We start from the raw sequence: 18,917 nt of genomic DNA on the forward strand, positions 1-18,917 counted from the left end.
TGGTGCTAGGCCGTGACTGGCCTGGGTTCGAACGTCTGCTGTCTTCCACTGTCCGAGCTGGGAGACCGTCCGGGGGCCGCCGAAGACGTCGCATGTCTAAGCCGACCCACTCAGCCTACGTGGCCACCAGCAGCGACCACGGAGGTGAGACCCAACACTCGACCCCTAATCTATATCTTGAACTGTTTCAACAGATCACAGCGGGTGGTGCGTTCGGCAAGGAGCAACGGGAGGACGAGCGACTAAGGAACTGCTGGAGCCAAGTGCGGGTGCTGGAAGGAAAAGAACGCATGCCGGCGCCTCACCCGATGCCCCACTTCACGGTGAAAAATGGCCTCCTTTACTGTGTCGCGCAGCGGCGGGGGGAAGAAAAGGAACTCCTGGTCGTGCCAAGAGCTAAGACTGACACAATCCTTGAGCTAGCCCACAGTCACCCGATGGCCGGGCATCTCGGCGCCCAGAACACCCTTCAGCGGATACGAGACCGGTTCCATTGGCCGAGAATTGAGGCTGAAGTTAAAAGGTTTTGTCAAGCCTGCCCCACGTGTCAACGGAAGTCCCTGCAGCGACCTCCACCTAGCCCGCTGGTCCCAATGCCCATCATTGACGTACCCTTCCGCCTGTGGTCATGAGCATATCCTGGTCGTGGTCGACTATGCAACCCGCTACCCTGAGGCAGTGCCCCTCCGCAAAGCCACGGCTAAGTCAATTGCCAAGGAACTCTTCCTGTTGTTCAGCCGTGTGGGCATTCCCTCAGAGATCCTGACGGACCAGGGGACCCCGTTCATGTCCCGGCTGATGGCCGACCTCTGCCGACTACTACAGATCAAACAGCTCCGCACCATCCCCAAACTGACGGTCTCGTAGAGGGACATCCGAACCAAACCCGGAGTCATAGTCCGGCAACGGCCCTACAGACTACCCGAGGCCCGCCGGCAGGCTATTGAAGAGGAAGTGCAACGTATGCTACACCTGCAGGTAATCGAAGCTTCATATAGTCCTCGGTCCAGCCCGGTCGTGATGGTCCCAAAACCCGATGGCACAATCCGGTTCTGCAATGACTTTCGGAAGCTGAACGAAGTCGCATCTTTCGACAGCTACCCTATGCCGCGGATTGATGAGCTGCTCGAACGGTTGGGCACGGCCCGGTACATCACCACCCTGGATCTGACAAAAGGGTACTGGCAAGTCCCGCTGGCGGCTGAAGCCAGGGAAAAGACCGCGTTCAGCACACCCAGCGGACATTGGCAATACCGGTCCTGCCGTTTGGGCTACACGGCGCACCAGCCACGTTCCAGCGAATGATGAACCGATTGTTGCGACCTCATCACAGCTACGCCGCAGCATACCTAGACGACGTTGTCATCCATTCCGAAAGTTGGGAGGACCATCTTGAGCGCCTCCGGAGGGTGCTGGACGAGCTGCAACGGGCTGGCCTTACCGCCAACCCGAAGAAGTGCCACCTGGGGCTCACGGAAGCAAATTACCTTGGTTATCAAGTGGGCCGAGGCCTCATCAAGCCCCAGCCAAAGAAGGTGGAAGCCGTCAGAACGGCCACTCGGCCAACCACCAAGACCCAGGTACGGGCATTTCTAGGGTTGGCATTATACTATCGTTGTTTCATTCCTCACTTCTCTTCAATAGCCAGCCCCCTGACAGACCTGACCAAAAAGGGGCAGCCCGAGAAGGTCAACTGGACAGAGCCGACGGAGACGGCTTTCCGGCAGCTACAGGCCGCCTTGACCTCATCGCCGGTCTTACATGTCCCCGACTTTGACTGCCCCTTCCTTCTACAGACAGACGCCTCAGACACCGGGCTGGGAGCCGTCCTGTCCCAGGTTCATGCCGGAGAAGAACATCCGGTAACATACATCAGCCGTAAGCTGACCCCCTCCGAGACCAAATACGCCACCGTCGAGGAGGAAGCACTCGCCGTGAAGTGGGCAGTCCTGGAGCTACAGTACTATCTGCTGGGCCGAAGCTTCACCCTTGTGACCGACCACGCACCCCTCCAGTGGATGGCCTGGGCCAAAGACACTAATGACCGGGTAACCCGTTGGTTTCTGGCGCTCGAGGACTTCCATTTCAAGGTCCAACACCGGGCGGTGATCTCAAACAGTAACGCGGATGGATTGTCCCGGATGTGGTCCGCTTTGGCCGGTCTGTCAGGTGACATGTCCCTCCCACCCCTACTGATGCCCCAGATACACAGGAGAGACGGAAGGTCTCCAGGTCGAAGCTGGGGGGGGGATGTGGCGGGGAATGGGGTGCAAAAGTAAATCAGCGTAGCCTGGGATATAATCCGGCAGCTAATGATGATCATGGCCACCTGTGGCCGATTAGCTGCCGGACATAAAAACCCAGCGAGAGGACGCAGACGGGGTGCCTGTTGACTCGCAAGCACCCTAAAGCTAACCTACGCGTTGTGTTTTCTCTCTTCTGCCCCATCCAGTGACGGAGACGGACTCAAGTTCCTAAGAGCAGTCAAGGCTGGCATCGGAACGCCCCCAGCTACACTACCGCACGGCACGAACAGCACTGTCCCAACAACGTGTGCTGTCGTGTCTCTTACCGTGCCACAATATGTTCATGGTACCGTGACAATCCTACTTTTTTAGCGCATCTTATAAAACTGGCACATAATTATTCACTTTTACAACCCAGTTTTGCTATCTACAGTAGATACAACATTTTTTTGTTAGCACTTAAATAACATAGACATATCATGGTGGTTCAATATACTCAAAATACAGAACAGTCAATAAACTTAAACTGATAACAACTACACAATAATGTAATACATGAATAAGAATAAAAATAGCAAACAGTAACAGAAATATTTAGAAACTTACCAATCTCACATAGACTCAGGAGCTTCCACAAACAAGGCCTCTTCTATGGATTCGATGCTGCACACAGTACTTTCTAAATCCGATTCATCATTGCCTCACATACAAGCTCTTCCAAAACAGTAGCAAAAGAAAACAACTTCTGTGGGCTGTCGTGGATGCAGATTCGTTAAAAATAGAACAATTTACATGTCATACTAACAAGAAACTACGTTTCTAACTTGTGAGCTGTAATTCCAACTACACAACTAGAACTATGCTGTCAATGACAGAATTTGAAACCAAAGTTGGTTAACAAGTTGCACTTCTTTTACAAATCATGACAATTGACCGAGTGAATTGGCATCTGAAATCAGATTTCTTTTAGAGCAGGGCTTTATTTTGCCCTTCCCTTCTTGATTGGTTTGTTTTTGGGCCTGGAGGGCAGGGCAATAAAGTCAGTATAGTCCTACCTCTTTTTTGTTGCTTATGTCATGTGGTAAAGAGTTGTTGTTGAAGGGGGGAAGGGAGCTTTATGTTTTTGATTAATGATTACAAGTGCAAAATATTTTTTTATAAAGTAAGGGTGTGCACGGATAAAATCATTTATAATAATAACTGCATCATGAATCAAAATCCCCCTGTCTGTTCGCCGCATTTGTCAGAAAGCGTCTGTTTCCCCGGTCTATTCGCGATTGCATTCCGGAGACGGCACTGCAATTTTGTATGCAACATTTTTTGTAAACGTTTCAAGTATTCAAGACAATATACTAAACACAACATTAAATTGAACATAAACAGGATGATAATCTTATTAACGCCAAAATTAAGACATACCCCTTCGTTTGAAGTGAGGTCCTGGAAAATCTTAATTTGAAGGGATATAAGGCCCTTCCCTTTAGGGGTAAGGGGTAGAAATGGGATTGGGCCTTAGTGTGTACTCCAAACAGACTAATGTGTACAAAACTTTAAATGCATCCTCATTAGAAAATTTGAATAAAGAACAAATATAAATTGTTCAAAGTTGGAGAACACTTGTACATCCCTACTGTATAACTGTAACGTCTGTCAATTGGAGTGCCAAAAAATATTCAGACTTATAAGACTTTATAAATCACAGGTATGCCAGTGTGTGTATGTGAATCAGCCTCATATCCCGCCCTTTACACTCCCATTTTTACCCATAAATAGTCAAAGCAAAGCACCTTAGGAATGCTGATTAATATATTAATAAGCATGGCATACAATCAGCTTGTTAAGCCTTACGTCACGCACCATAATGAACATATATCGTTTCCGGGTCCAACCACTAACAGATGCCATAGGAAAATAAAACACAAATATTATGTAAAACTGCCGAAACCCCCGGGTCCCATCCTTTATCGCTGTTGCAACATCACAAATGGCCACACATGAGATTCACTGATACTTTATTAATAATTATTATAATTATTAATAATTATTATTATTATAACTATATTTAAGCCAAAGAAAGTCTCTGCTGCATTTTTATATTTACAGCATTTAGACTGATCCTTAACACCTCATTAAAATCATTTATTAGTGGTTTCCTTCACCTGAGATAACATTTTAAGACATAATTGTAAAAGACAAATTAGATCGGGTTTTATTATGAACATAGTTAGGACTCAAGTGATTGCTGCATCTGTCATTTACTTTCATATGTTAATTGACGAATCTTGATTTTACAAGAACAGTTTGAAAAAATGTATTTAAAAAAATCAGCAACAGTCGCAACAACTGACACAACAAAAGACTAAAAAACCCATTAAGAACAGAAAAGGTGTCACATCACATCCACTGTGGACAGCAACACTGATTATAATGGGTTTTATTGTCTTTTGTCCCACCACATCGATCACATCCAGATGTAGGCAAGGTGTTATTTGTTTCTAAAAATAGAATACACAAGTTAGAACTTTTATTAGGTTACAATAGTCTTACCAGAGGAACTCTGTGTGTAGTGTGCACCAGCGCTGACCCCTTCCTGCTTGTCCTGGGCCCTCCAGAACCCGATTTTGTCTGATAATATCAGCCAGCCAATTCCCGCTGCCATTTCTCATAACATACCGATCCAAAAACACCAACTGGCTCTCTGGTCCGTAGAACCAATTATAGTTGGAATCTGCAATTGCCACACTCCTCTGAAAACCTGCATGGGCAAATAAGAAAAACAACTTGAGTTGTCGTTCTAGAGGGTAGCACTGTAATTTTCATGAATTCAGTTATATTTCGAAATTTAACTGACCGACCTCCCTATTTCGACCCTCATGCACTTTGTGTGTAAATACATTTCTATATTAGCTTTACATAGAAGGCTTGTATGCTATAGAGTATTGGTAAAAATCAAGTAATGTAACTCAATGCGATGTTTAATAGCTGTTACATATACAGGGCAAGCTAATTTCTAAGTAGTAAAATTATAGTTTACCCTAGAATTCAGATTTGTAGTTTATTTTCTCACCCTCAGGCTATCCGAGACGGGCAGGGCTCTAGACTTTTTTTAAATTTTGCGACTATTTTAACTGCCAGTGCGACCAGTTTTTCTTAATGGTTGCATTGTTGTTATAATTGCTTCCAATGTTTCGTTGTTATAATTGCTTCCAATGTTTCCTCATCTGTAAGTCGCTTTGGATAAAAGCGTCTGCTAAATGACTAATTGTAATGTAAATGCATTGCTGCGACTGCCAAACTGATCAATATATAATTTTGTGTATTATAAATTGAATGCGCAGTAATGTTATACTGCGCAAGCAGGCGCATTGTCACTAATGTTTACCTCCCCTCCTTTAACCATTCTATCAGTGCCCTTGGCCAAAGACGTAATGCGCATTTAATGTTATGATAAAGCGGAAGGACTGACAGAGCAAACGAGTGAAGCTCTCTCTGTTGGTCGGGGAGTGAGGTTTACACATTGCACAGCTCTTCACTAGCTTGCACCCTTTACACATGCATGTGTAGCTAATGCAGGAAACAGGTGTTTACACTTTATGCACTATACTATTGTATAAAGCTCTCTAACAATACTGCAGTGCATACAAAATGTTAACGTTATACATCACGTTAAATCCTATTTACACAACTAGAGCTTAATTTGACAGAGTAAATCCATAGAGCAAGAATGATGCAACGTCATATACAGGGCACAATAAAAAAAAAGGATCAGCACAGGACAGCAAACACAAGGTAATTTAATAGGGAGACTAACAAAGGATAGTTAACAAGGGACAGGTGTCGGGGATGAAACACTGATGGGTAGCTAAACGAGGAAACGAGAGGGGCGTGGTCAGAAAAGAGACCAGGGACCCGTTTCAATAAGGAGGTTCAAGCAACACTGAGTTAAAATATGAACTCTGAGTTGATTTACTCAGATAATCTCTACTCTGAGTTCTCTGTTTCAGAACAGCTGGTTTCAATGAGTTCAATCCACTCTGAGTAAGTTTACTCTAGGTTACACGTGTTCATCGCTGCTTTAAAAAGCCATCATCAATTGAGCGAAGATAACATGATTCACCCTGGCAACGCCATGTGACAAAAAGAGCTCCGTTTATTTATCACCAGTCGAATTGGAGGCACTCTATCTATCTATCTATCTATCTATCTATCTATCTATCTATCTATCTATCTATCTATCTATCTATCTATCTATCTATCTATATATCTATATATATATATATATATATATATATATATATATGTATATATAAACATATATACCTACGATTTTTGTCATGTAGGTGCAATCCTTCTGCAATAAAAAGAACATGGCAGCAGCTGAAAATGAAATATAAAAACATCATTCAGTCCGGTGAGTTTAAATTCTCTTACTAGTAGGATGCCTGACTGGGAAATGTTTGATATATTTAATAAACTGGCCTTGAAAGTTATGAGGACATCAGAACCGAGCACTGTGGCTGTAGAAGACAGAAAACTGGCCAAGCTTGCCCCTGCTCCAGCTATGTGTAACGGAGGCCAGCTAGTGAAGAGCTGTGCAGTGTGTAAGCCTCACTCCCCGACCAACAGAGACGCTCTACTGACAGACGCTATAGGGACTGCGGTCTTTAGGCTCGTCGTCAGAGCGCCCGTCTCTCATTCTGACCAACATCTGTTCGAAGCCCGCGCAGAACGGGGCAAGTGGGACCTTTTAAATGTGCACCCAATCACAATGGGAAATCCTAAAGGGTATTTGAATTATTAGAGATGGCAGCAAGACCACATTTATTTGATCAGCCTAATTCAGAAAGACGTTCACCATTCCCCTGCAATCCTATGAAAATCCTCTTTGAAGGCTCTCACAGGAAACTTAACACAAATGTATAAAAAGTGCTTGAGAGCGATGCACACTTATCTTACTGCTCTGCATACAGTTGCCTTGCTAACGTGTTCTGCATCCCCGGTGTTTTAAAGAAAGCTTCCGTTAGCAAAGAAACGTAAAGCCATACAGAGAATCTGCTCAGATGTAAGAGCGCGGCCACTACGAGTGAGGTTTGTGATGTAAGGATGAAGCAGATTGTGGATATATTTAATGGACTGTAAAGAAAAACAATATCGCTCAAATAAAACATCCTCCGGATATGATAAAACATCCAAACGGGGCTTCACCATATATTCTCTCCCGACGAAAATGTAACTCTCTCTGAATGAATGCAGCTTCTTCATCTACGGGTTCCTGAATAAACGGACATGCCATTTTAATGTCTGTGTTACGAACTTGTGCCCGATTAAGGAAAACGAATAAAAAAACAAACGGCGAAGGCAATTTCAACTCCGTTTGCGCTTCTAAACGGGGCAGAGATTGTAACAAACCTCGGGTTAGTGAAATAAAACCTGCTCTCAACCAGGTTAGGTTCACAGAGTAGGTTACTATGGTTACTCACTCTAAGTAGGCTATAAGATACCTTGATTTCTGAAACGGGCTTGACTTACCCCGCGGTCACAGGTTTGATATACCTCGCGTTCTGAAACTGAAAACCCAGAGTATCCCGTTTTCTGGGGTTAACTTACACTGAGTTTGCACTTACCCTGCTTTCTGAAACGGGTCCCAGAGAGAGTGCATCTCTCAAAACAAACAATGTCATGTCTCTCTCTACACTAAACACGTGGCTCCGTCATGATCCTGCCACTAGACTTGAAAATCAAGATGAAAGGAGGCAGAATCATGACACCGCAAGCCTCTGGTCCAACAGGTTGTGAGTTCGAAGCTTGTGAGTGTAAGTGATTTGCATTTATATGTGAAGTCTAAAATTGCATTCCATTCTCTATGATTTATCTACAGTTTGATTTCATTCTCACATATTCTTCAGTGACCTATTTGTTTCTCATGTACAATCTATATCTGCAGGTTTTTGCACTTGTAGATCTGTGCTGCTCTGGGTCTGTGATGCTACAGCTGAGCGGCACAACTTGTTAAATCCACACCTTGAGACTCTGAGGTTGGTGGCTTGAACCCTGTGTGTAACACATGTAACGTTTATATATGAAATCTTCGATTTGATTTCATTCTCATCTTCTCTTCATAACCCATTTGTTTCTCACAGAAATTCTATATCTGCAGGTTTTTGCTCTTGTTGCTCTGTGCTGCTCTGGCCGCTCTCTGCCGCTCTGGATCTGTGTTAGTAAAAGTGTTTGTGCGCAAAGATGTTGATATTTGTGATTGTATGTAGTATTTTTGGTACCAGCCCAACCCCGGTTATCAACACCAGCTACAGCCTAATTTACAAGCCACCAATGAATGTTTAACCCGCATTCATTCCCTGCCTTAATTCTCCCCATCCGGTAATCACTTCCTGGTGAGTTTGATGGCTCTGCTGAGACAATTTGCTTCTCCAATAAATCTGATACATTTAGTCAAGGTTCAAAGAAATGTACATTCTTAATGTCTCTGCTTACTGGTAAAAAGCTTGACTTGGCTTCAGCTGTTTAGGAGAATAATTGTAAATATTTTTTTATAAACATGATACCAAATATAGAATGTAGAAAAGATCCAGTAGGCCAGTTGGATGATGGCATCCCCAAAGACCACCCCTCCACAAAATAAAAAGAAAACATGCAATTTCCATGGGTCGTCCCACCAAGGTAAAAAAATGGAAATGCCATCACTATAAAAGACCATGTGAGCAATTACAGCATTACCAACATAACAATTAGAACCAGAGAAAGAGTGAAAAATTACATCTTGAAAAACTAAGTATGGAATGTTTTAGAACAAAAAAATTTCATCAGCGAATTAAATAACATGCAATAAAGTGCATAATATGGCCACATAAGAAGCATGTAATATCCTATCCCACAAAGAACAAAGGCAGAGCAAGGTCTTACCAGGTAACAGTGTCCTGTAGAGAAATGCGAAGTGTTTGTGCAGCCAGGGATGATTGAAGTGACCAATATCAAAGTGCCTCTGTACCAAATACATGTATTGAAAGAGTGAACGAGTAGTGTAAGTTCCATAAGCCACGCCCTCATACAGAGAACCGTCAGTAACATCTTGAAGAAGGACCATAGACTTTTCCATAATGGCAAGAGCCTGTTTTGTCCAGAGGTATGCTTCCTGGAGGTATCCTGAAATGCACAAAAATTATTCTCGAAAATTTGTTTCGAAATATTGTCTAGGTGTACTTCTGTTTGAATGTAAACAGTTTAACCGGAAGTTATTTTACTGAAACAGTTTGGTACTAATACATGTAGCATTACACCTCTACACCTTTAACTGTGATTTACAAAAAAAAGTTGTGAAACAAATTTACACAAAAACTAAATAAATTTTAAAGCTGTGAAATGAATTAAATATACTGTTTAAATTGAGCAAATGTAAGTTAAAATTAAGTAAATCTGAGTAACTAAAATATTTCTATTATAATTCACCAAAAATATGAAGTGTAAATTAAAAATATAATTTGTTAATTAAATGCTTATTTATTTTCATTAAATAAAAGACATAATATATGTAAATCTTTGAGAAATTAAAAATGGATAAAAAAATTCAACAGTTAATATGTCACACTATTTTTTAATATGTCACACATATATTATTTAGTTAATATAGCTGTCTGATATTTACTGAATATAGCTTAACAAATGTATTAGACCCCTTGTCATAATAAAGAGAAAAAACAGCTACTTAAGGAATCTGTCAAAAACGTGTTTAACCTTTATGTTTAGTTGCTATACATGCCATACTGTTGCTAATGCTTGCAAATGTTTATTCCTGTACAATACTGTGCCAGTATTGAAAGTGCATTTAGTGTAAACTTGTTTTTTTCTTGGCCTTAACATTCTGAGAAATAAATACTACTTACTGTCAGTGGTGATAAATAGTAACTTGAATGAGATATGTGAATGTCCTGTTTGGACTCACCTTGATTCATAAGCACAAGACTGCCAGTCAAAAGAGCAACGCAATTGGTTGGTTGGTGGTTGTGTAGGTATTGAAATCCCCAGCCACGATGATAAGATTTCTCATACATGTAGTGTGATGCATTCCCAATCACCTGCAGGAAACGCTCCTGCTGAACTGTACTGAGGTACTCGTATAGGAAGTCATATGCTGTAGCAAAGCCAACCAGAGAATGAGCCATCGGAACCTCATCCCACGGAGCGTCTTTCACCAACCTGAAACACATATCACTCTTTACACCCTCATACTCTCACATCATCAATGTGCTTGAAGTCAGTCTGGTTAAAAAAGCATCTATTATGTGTTAATTAAAAGAGAAAATTCTCTTCGCTCTCTCAACGGAGGCAGTCGCATTTTCTCTTGCTCCCGTCCTCCCCTTTACTTTCCTGCTGACCTTGTGTCTCGTCTCGTATCATCTTTTGAGAGATTTTCTCTGCACTGCTCTACAACTGAAATTATGGATCTGATCAAATGGTCTCTAAACGCTATTGACACGATCTTCTCGACGAGAAGCTTGGGTTCGGGGGAACCTGGCTGCCCTGACGGAACATTTGCAGCTGGCTACACGATGGACGCCTGGGAGAGATGGCGGATCGTGTGTCTGGCTCCTCTTTCCGTGGAGGACATTGAAGATGTCTACCTATTCGGAACCATGATAACAGGTATTATGCTGATTGGATTAGGCTGTGCCGTTTGTTATCGAGAAATTAAGAAAACGGTAACAGCTCTCAAAAGTCTCACAAGGCTGCCCGTTATGATGGAAGTCGTGGGAAGAGCGGTCGGCTCTGGAAATGAGACTATTAACCGCAATATGGATTCTATCACGGAGAAGCTCACGACTTTGCAAAGGAAAATTGATACTCTTGGAGACCATTTTGGACAAAGAGAGTAGCCGTCTAAATGGAATGCGGTTGCTCGCCCAAAGACCAAACATTCAATCTTATCTCTTTCGACTCCCCCGTATCAGCCTTGGCCAAGGCTGCTGCTGAAATTCAACCCTGAGTAGAGCAGTACGGAGAGACGCTCTTGTCCCTCCCTAATTTCTACTGAAACACCTGCATAGACTATTACACACAGACTTTTCCACACAGACACAAACATAGGCCGCACTCGAGGGCGGCCACTCACACCCAGATCCAATGCCTTCGTCGCTTTGACCCGCCAGCCTGACAAGTGGGTCTGCATGCGGCGCCATCATGGCAGCAGAATCAGATGCTGCTTGTCGGAACTGGATTACCTATCCCTGTTGCAAGTCTTGTCTTTGGTGTATTGTGTACATGTTTTTCTCCCCACCTTCCCCATGTTATGCTTTATCTTCTTCTAAAAATACATTTCGTTGCACTGTACTTGTATGTGTGTAATGACAATAAATTGAATCAAATCAAATCAAATCAAAAGAAATGCACAAATAGCCTGTCACAAGTGCTGTCTCTTACAATCCCTCCCCTCACTACCAGACGGTTCACCCACCTGAGTATTGACACTTTAAGGAGAGCGTTCGCCTAGTTTATAAGTTGTTCTGTTTATGATCCTTGACTGTTATTTCTGTTTGATTATTGCTGCCTGTCTTTGTGATTCTATCCTGTTTGTTTGTTAATTGAGTTCGCTCTCTGCCTCTGACCATTATGCTAACTTCGTTTTTTTCGATTTTGTCTTGGATAAGACTGTTTGCTGGATTTTGAGCCTTGCCTGTTAAAATAAAACGCAAATGGATTCTTGCCCTGATACCTCAGCGTCACATAGCCAAACACACAAAAATTTTGGTTATTTATTAATAAAGTATATGTCTGCAATTGAAAATGATAAAGATATATTAAAGTATGAATTTGTGTTATATAAATATTATAAACAGGCATGAATAGTGGGACTGTATTTATAGTGGGGTTTACACAAACCAGATTCCAAAAAAGTTGGGACACTGTACAAATTGTGAATAAAAAAGGAATGGAATAATTAACAAATCTCATAAACTTTTTTTTTAAAATGTCATGCACAATTTTGGCTCATTTTGGATTTCATGAGAGCTACACATTGCAAAAAAGGTTGGGACAGGTAGCAATAAGAGGCCGGAAAAGTTAAATGTACATATAAGAAACAGCTGGAGGACCAATTTGCAACTTATTATGTCAATTGGCAACATGATTGGGTATAAAAAGAGCCTCTCAAAGTGGCAGTGTCTCTCAGAAGTCAAGATGGGCAGAGGATCACCAATTCCCCCAATGCTGCGGGCGAAAAATAGTGAAGCAATATCAGAAAGGAGTTTCTCAGAGAAAAATTGCAAAGAGTTTGAAGTTATCATCATCTACAGTGCATAATATCATCCACAGATTCAGAGAATCTGGAACAATCTCTGAGTAAGGGTCAAGGCCGGAAAACCATACTGGATGCCCGTGATCTTCGGGCCCTTAGACGGCACTGCATCACATACAGGAATGCTACTGTTATGGAAATCACAACATGGGCTCAGGAATACTTCCAGAAAACATTGTCGGTGAACACAATCCAACGTGCCATTCGCCGTTGCCGGCTAAAACTCTATAGGTCAAAAAAGAAGTCATATCTAAACATGATCCAGAAGCGCAGGCGTTTTTTCTGGTCCAAGGCTCATTTAAAATGGACTGTGGCGTGGTGGAAAACTGTTCTGTGGTCAGACGAATCAAAATTTGAAGTTCTTTTTGGAAAACTGGGACGCCATGTCATGATAACGCCGGTGAATGAGGTGGAGATCGCGCCGGTGGGAGCGATGACAAACCCTTCCGCTTAAGTGCACGCTGCTCAGATCGGCGGGGCTGGCGGCCCCCGAGGCAAAACTTGGGAATGGTCTTTATAATCCGACCCTGAGCTGAAAAGCTGGGGTGCCCATGATGGCGCCGAAGGATCTGGAAAAGTTGCTACTATGGCGACAACAGGAGACATCGTAGCGAAACTTACGATGCTTATCTGGTGAGATGCATCAGGTAGGATTGTTTGTCTATTTATGATAGAGCTTGCTGGAGCTGATAGGGTAGATACGGTGAATGCTGAACCAGCCGAGATAATTGAGATTAGATTGCATGCTCGGCTGATAGGTGATTGCTGCTGATTGAACAAGGGTGCTGATTTATATCTTAGGTTCCTGCCGAACTTTGTTAATAAAACATATTTTCCTAAACTTGAGCAACTTGTATCCTCAGTCCCCAGACGTTTGCAGACTGTTATAAAAAGAAGAGGGGATGCCACACAGTGGTAAACATGGCCTTGTCGCAACTTTTTTTAGATGAGTTGATGCCATGAAATTTAAAAACAAATTTTTTCCTTAAAATGATACATTTTCTCAGTTTGAACATTTGATATCTCATCTATGTTGTATTCTGAATAAAATATGGAAATTTGAAACTTCCACATCATTGCATTCTGTTTTTATTCACAATTTGTAGAGTATCCTAACTTTTTTTGGAATCTGGTTTTTAAGTTTAGTTCAGAATGAATTATTTGTTTTCAACAGAAATTTCTATCAAGTATTTTTTGGTGTATGTTGTAACATTTGCTTTTCAGTCTATTTCTCCAATTGAATGAAAAAGGACTCACAGGGAGTACAATTAGCTTCTTCCTGCGTTAGTGACATCACAAAGCTCAAAATTTACATGAATTTAAGAAGTATATATTAAACACTTCATAAAAATTATGAATACATGCTTAAATGGAAAAAAGAGCTGTATTTGGATGTTCATAACAGTAAATAATCAGTGTCAGTCTAGGCAAAAACGGCCAACTGTTTCGCAATGTGTGCATACTGTTTTCTTAATCACTAAAATTTATATATTATCTCATAACAAAGAGTAACCTACAACCTTTTTAGTCCTGTAGAGACTGGCAGAGCCACAACGGGATCATAAAAGATACTTGGGTTGCAGGAGTGCCATTAAAGGTGGACACTGTGGGGTTTTATGGCCCTGACATACTTTATCCTGGTCTCTTGAAACCAACATTAAAGGACCAGAGCCAGGCCTGGCGCTAGTTGGCCTAGATTTGATGAAAGGCTCCAGGTGAGCCCTACCAGAGAAACTTTGGTGACAAAACTGCACTAAACTTTCCTCTTATGTAAATATATGTAACTTATCTCTTTTGTATGTTGGCCTTCTCGCCATTTTAAATAAACTGTTACTGTTAAATATGCATGTTTGATTCAGGCTTTATTTGTATTCATACAAGTAAATACAAAAGATTGTATTCACATCTGAATGAATCAAAACTTAATGTGATTCAGATCTGGCATATTTGGTACCGAAATGTTTGTCTCTTGATTTCCTCTTTGTTTATATATGTTGTGTGACCATAGAACACTTAATTCTCTTTATATAATAATCTGGACTGGTATTTTGTAAATTTGATGAGGGTAGCCGGCAGAGTGTCCCCCCGTTTCCTGGTCCTCACCTTCATGGCAATTGGACCCAGGATTAGCTGGGGTGTGGGGGAACTGAAACCTCCCCTGCTTTGTCGATTGTTCGATTCTATCTCGGAGGGCATGCCCTTTCATGAAGTTAAATGTAAATCAAGGACACCACACAACTCTCTTCTCTATCTGCCCTCACCGGAAACTGGTTCGGGACGTGGTTGGGAAGAGTCATCAATAGTTATCCACGTATAGCTCCAACCGGACCTAGTACTCCACACGTAGTAACCCCCCAACAGGGTGGTTCCGTCTGAGATATCCTCATGAGATGGTTACCCTCATGGCAACTCATGACCTCCCCCAGGTGGACATCCACCTTGCGGCATTTCCACATATACCTCCGATGAATTCTACCGGTGAGACCATGTTGGTGTCTCCGCTGTTCTCCCCCCTACGGCGGGAAGTGGTCTGCGTAACGCACATCCCCATTGAGGGAACAGCGCTTACCCAGTGACCCTACGGTACCGGACGGCTTCTCGCCATTAGAGAAACAAGGCCTCTGTCTGTGGTTGCCTAGGGCTTCTCATCTTTGCCAAAGCTCTGGGACCCCCTCCCTGTCCACTGGATGGTTACAATTTCACGATAGCGAAGCTGTGGCGTTTTCCATAGGAACCCCATCTGTCGGTTCCATATAAAGTCGAGAGACCGACAGAAAGGGAATGTCTTGGTTACGTATTTAGCCTCTGTTCCCTGATGGAGGGAACGAGACGTTGTGTCCTTCATGCCACAACACTTGCCATCCGCTGCAGCAGTCGTGAGATGCTCTCAGGCTCCTCAGCACAAAAGGTGAATGAATGAGCACACCCTCTCCGTTTTATACCCGGATATCCGGGGCGGAGTCCGGCATGCAAATTGCATTCGCCAATTTCATTGGCCTTTTCAAAACTAGTCAGAAGATGATACGTTCTCAAGACAAACCCCACAACGTCTTGTTCCCTCCATCAAAGAGCTGAGGTTACATACGTAACCGAGACGTTAACCATTATAAAATTCCTTTTTGTATTGTGTTTTGGTTATTATTCCAATGTCATTTAATGGTGTTCTATTAGATCCCATCTGCCAGATAACATCCCACCAATAGAATCCAATACATACCAGTAGATACTATAGTTTCCATTAGAACCATTACCATTTCTATTATAACCATTAATTCCATAAAATATTCTATTGTGTTTTGGGCAAAGCTATATTGTTTTTTTTTCAGTAGGGGTACCATATTGAATTGCATCTCATCATATTTTTTCCATTGCATCTAATTTCATCGAATCGCACTGCATCATGACAGTGAAGAATCGGATTGGATCGCATCGGTAGCTTCATCATCTTTAACGCATCGTATTGTTGGCTATGCATCTAGATGCGTAAAACCTAAATTGGCCTCAGTATAGAGATTCACATCCCTAGTCTCTATGGAGACTGCCCTTTACCACCCCCACTGGGGGAAAGAAAGAACAATGGACCTCTGCTACCTCGCTTACCTAGCTGTGCCATGTCGCTGGTCGCGAGTCCAGAAAAACTTTCTTAACATCCTTGGAACTCTCTTCCCACGCGAATCTTGCCGGTTGTTTTTCACTCTGAGAAAATGCAAGACATTCTGGTCTGATTTCATCTTAGTCACATTTAAGTAAAGCCTGTTTTCAAGCTTTGAAACGTGTTTGTTTTTACCAATGTTCAGAAGTGTTTTTACTGCCTTAAGCTCACTCTGCCTATCAGGAACGCCATCTTGTGGTCTGACTTGACCACTGTCCTAACCTGGCTTTTCAAGGTCTTTACTAGCACCAGGATTAATGAGATCCAGGAGCTCACAGAGGGGCAGACATGGAGGTACGTGAACCTGGCAAGGGGTAAAACCTTATTGGAACTGGTAAAACCAAAAAGGTAGTGTCAAGGTCCATCTTTTTTTTTACAACCATCTAAAGAGTGGCCTGAAGCCCCAGCAGGGCCATCTGAAGAAGACCACTCAGAACATCGCAGTTCCTTTTTCTGTCATTACATTTCAACCAACGTTGATGAGGCCGTCCCCGATCCAAGTCTGTAGACTACCTGGAGAGAATTGACGGATGCCACAGCACATTCACTTCAGTCCAGTGGCCCATCTATGACAAAAACCTATCAGCATGCTGTCTTTTCCTTCCTTAAACAGTCCCTTATTTAGAGTTTCCCAGAGGAATACCACTTTCTCTAGGCTAACAACCCAGTCCCTTCTAGTAGCCGTCTTCTTGTTCTGTCTCCTGAATTTGATGAAACAGATGAGGTGATTCAAGTGGGTGGGCGCCTCCACAGAGCAGGAGATCTAGATCCTAACTTCAAACACCCTGTAGTACTAGATCCAAGACATGACATAACCAAACTGTTAATCCAGGATTTCGACCAGAGATTATGCCTCCCTGGCCCTGAGAGGGTTAATGCAGAGATTAGGTGATCATACTGGATATTCAGAGGGCGCAAAGCTATCCGGAAACTAGAGTGCCAAAAAATTAGGGGCAGACCTACTGTACCAACGATGCCTGACTTGTCTCCTGCTCGACTTCGCTTGTTCAAACCAGCATTCCATTCCACAGGGATGGACTGTTTTGGGCCTTTCCAGGTGAAAATTGGTTGATGGAAAAGAAAAAAAAGTGGCATAATATTAAAATGTCTTACAACAGGGACAGTGCATTTGGATGAAATTATGTCCATGGACTCTCGTGCCTTCCTAATGTCTTTACGGAGGTTTACGGCATGACGTGGCACATTACTATTCTGATCAGGGGATGAACTTCAGAGGGGTAGAGAAAGACTTAAAAGAGTGCTAATCTGCAGGAGTTGCCAGCAAAGAACCAGATGGACTTTCATTTCAAACCTCCAGCAGCACAACACTTTGGGGGAGTGTGGGAGCGGGAGATTTGCTCTGTAAAGGCTGCACTCAAAACCACAATTGGGGCATAAAGTGTTCCTGAGGAGGTCCTCAGGACAGTACTTCTTGAAGTGAAATCTATCCTGAACTCCAAGCCTTTGCTTTATGTTTCAGCTAACATCTCAGATGCTGAACCTGTGACACCAAACCAGCTCTTGATGGGGCAGCCCAAAAGTTAATTGCCTCAGGTTGTGTACCAAGAATCCGAACACCTCAGTGGAAGGCAAAGCCAGATCCTGGTAGCCCACTTTTGGGCCAAGTTCGTACATTTCTCTTTACCCAGTTTTCAACTGAGGCAAAATGGCTACAGACCATGTGTCCACCACCATCAGAGCGACCTCAAACCAACCCACGTTTCTCTCTTTGATCTTATGGCCTGATGACAGACGGCACCACCATAACATCCACAGTGCCAGGCAAGAGACTCTAACCTTGTCACACTCTAAACCGCTTACCAATACTTAAAATAAAAGACACTGAAAAGTAACACCTCCTTTTGTCCAGCAATCACTGCAGAAAATGTGAAGGCCAGAGAGCTTGCTGCAGCAGGCAAGATCTAGAGGAGGAACGTGATGTGAGTGGCAAGATTTGGTATCATAACTTTGCCCATCTACGCAAGACAACCTCTCGTTTCTAGTCAATGGCACTCCCCATGACACAGCACTACAGGCAATCGCATGGAGGCCAATAATGCCATCCCACCTGCTGTTTCATCCAGGACTGCTGCTGTGCATGTCCCCGGACACAGGAAACACCCTAACCAACATGTTTCAAGAAAAAGCAAACATGTGCAGGGCAGGTCTCCCTTGATGTCCAATCAGGATGGAAAAGATGAAAGGTAGTGCACCCAAGTTGTGAAAAGGCCTGACCACATTGGGAAAATGTTCTGCCTGTATGTTGAGATGCTGGGGAAAAATAAGAACCACTTATAACACTTGAACTTCACCTTCTGAAAGGGGAGATTTGTAGTGCCTGGATCATTAAAGAAAATCCATAACCCCGCCTCACTCCCTTTTGTCCTGGATTCTTGAAACCATCAACAAAAGACCAGGGCCTAACCTGGCTCCAGGGGGGGCCTGGATTTAGGTTGGGTTCTCCCCCCGAAAGTGTTGATTATCTTTTCTTTCTATATTATACGACTCCTAAGCTATTTACGTATAGCAAGCAAAGGAGATGTGAGATGTCTCACTGTTTTAAACCTGTGGTTTATCCAGAGAAACTTCTCTGACAAAACTACACTAAACTGTCCTGTTCTTCAAATATATGTAATTATATCTGTTATATGTTGGCGCTCTTGCCATTTAAAATAATCTGTAACTGGTAAATATGCACGTTTGATTCCGGCTT

General features: G+C 42.9%; 1 protein-coding gene across 1 annotated transcript in view; it reads right to left on the bottom strand.

Annotated features, from left to right (window-relative positions):
- Positions 1–18,917, bottom strand: part of dse (dermatan sulfate epimerase) — a 34,064-nt gene that overhangs the window by 7,995 nt on the left and 7,152 nt on the right. Inside the window, exons 3-5 of the mRNA XM_079475604.1 lie at positions 10,204–10,457; positions 9,168–9,407; positions 4,794–5,001 (exon numbers count right to left, since the gene is read on the bottom strand). Coding sequence (XP_079331730.1) covers positions 4,794–5,001; positions 9,168–9,407; positions 10,204–10,457 — 702 coding nt within the window. The remainder of the gene's footprint in view (positions 1–4,793; positions 5,002–9,167; positions 9,408–10,203; positions 10,458–18,917) is intronic.

This window comes from Barbatula barbatula (genome assembly GCF_947034865.1).
Source record: "Barbatula barbatula genome assembly, chromosome: 15".
Lineage (NCBI taxonomy): Eukaryota > Metazoa > Chordata > Actinopteri > Cypriniformes > Nemacheilidae > Barbatula > Barbatula barbatula.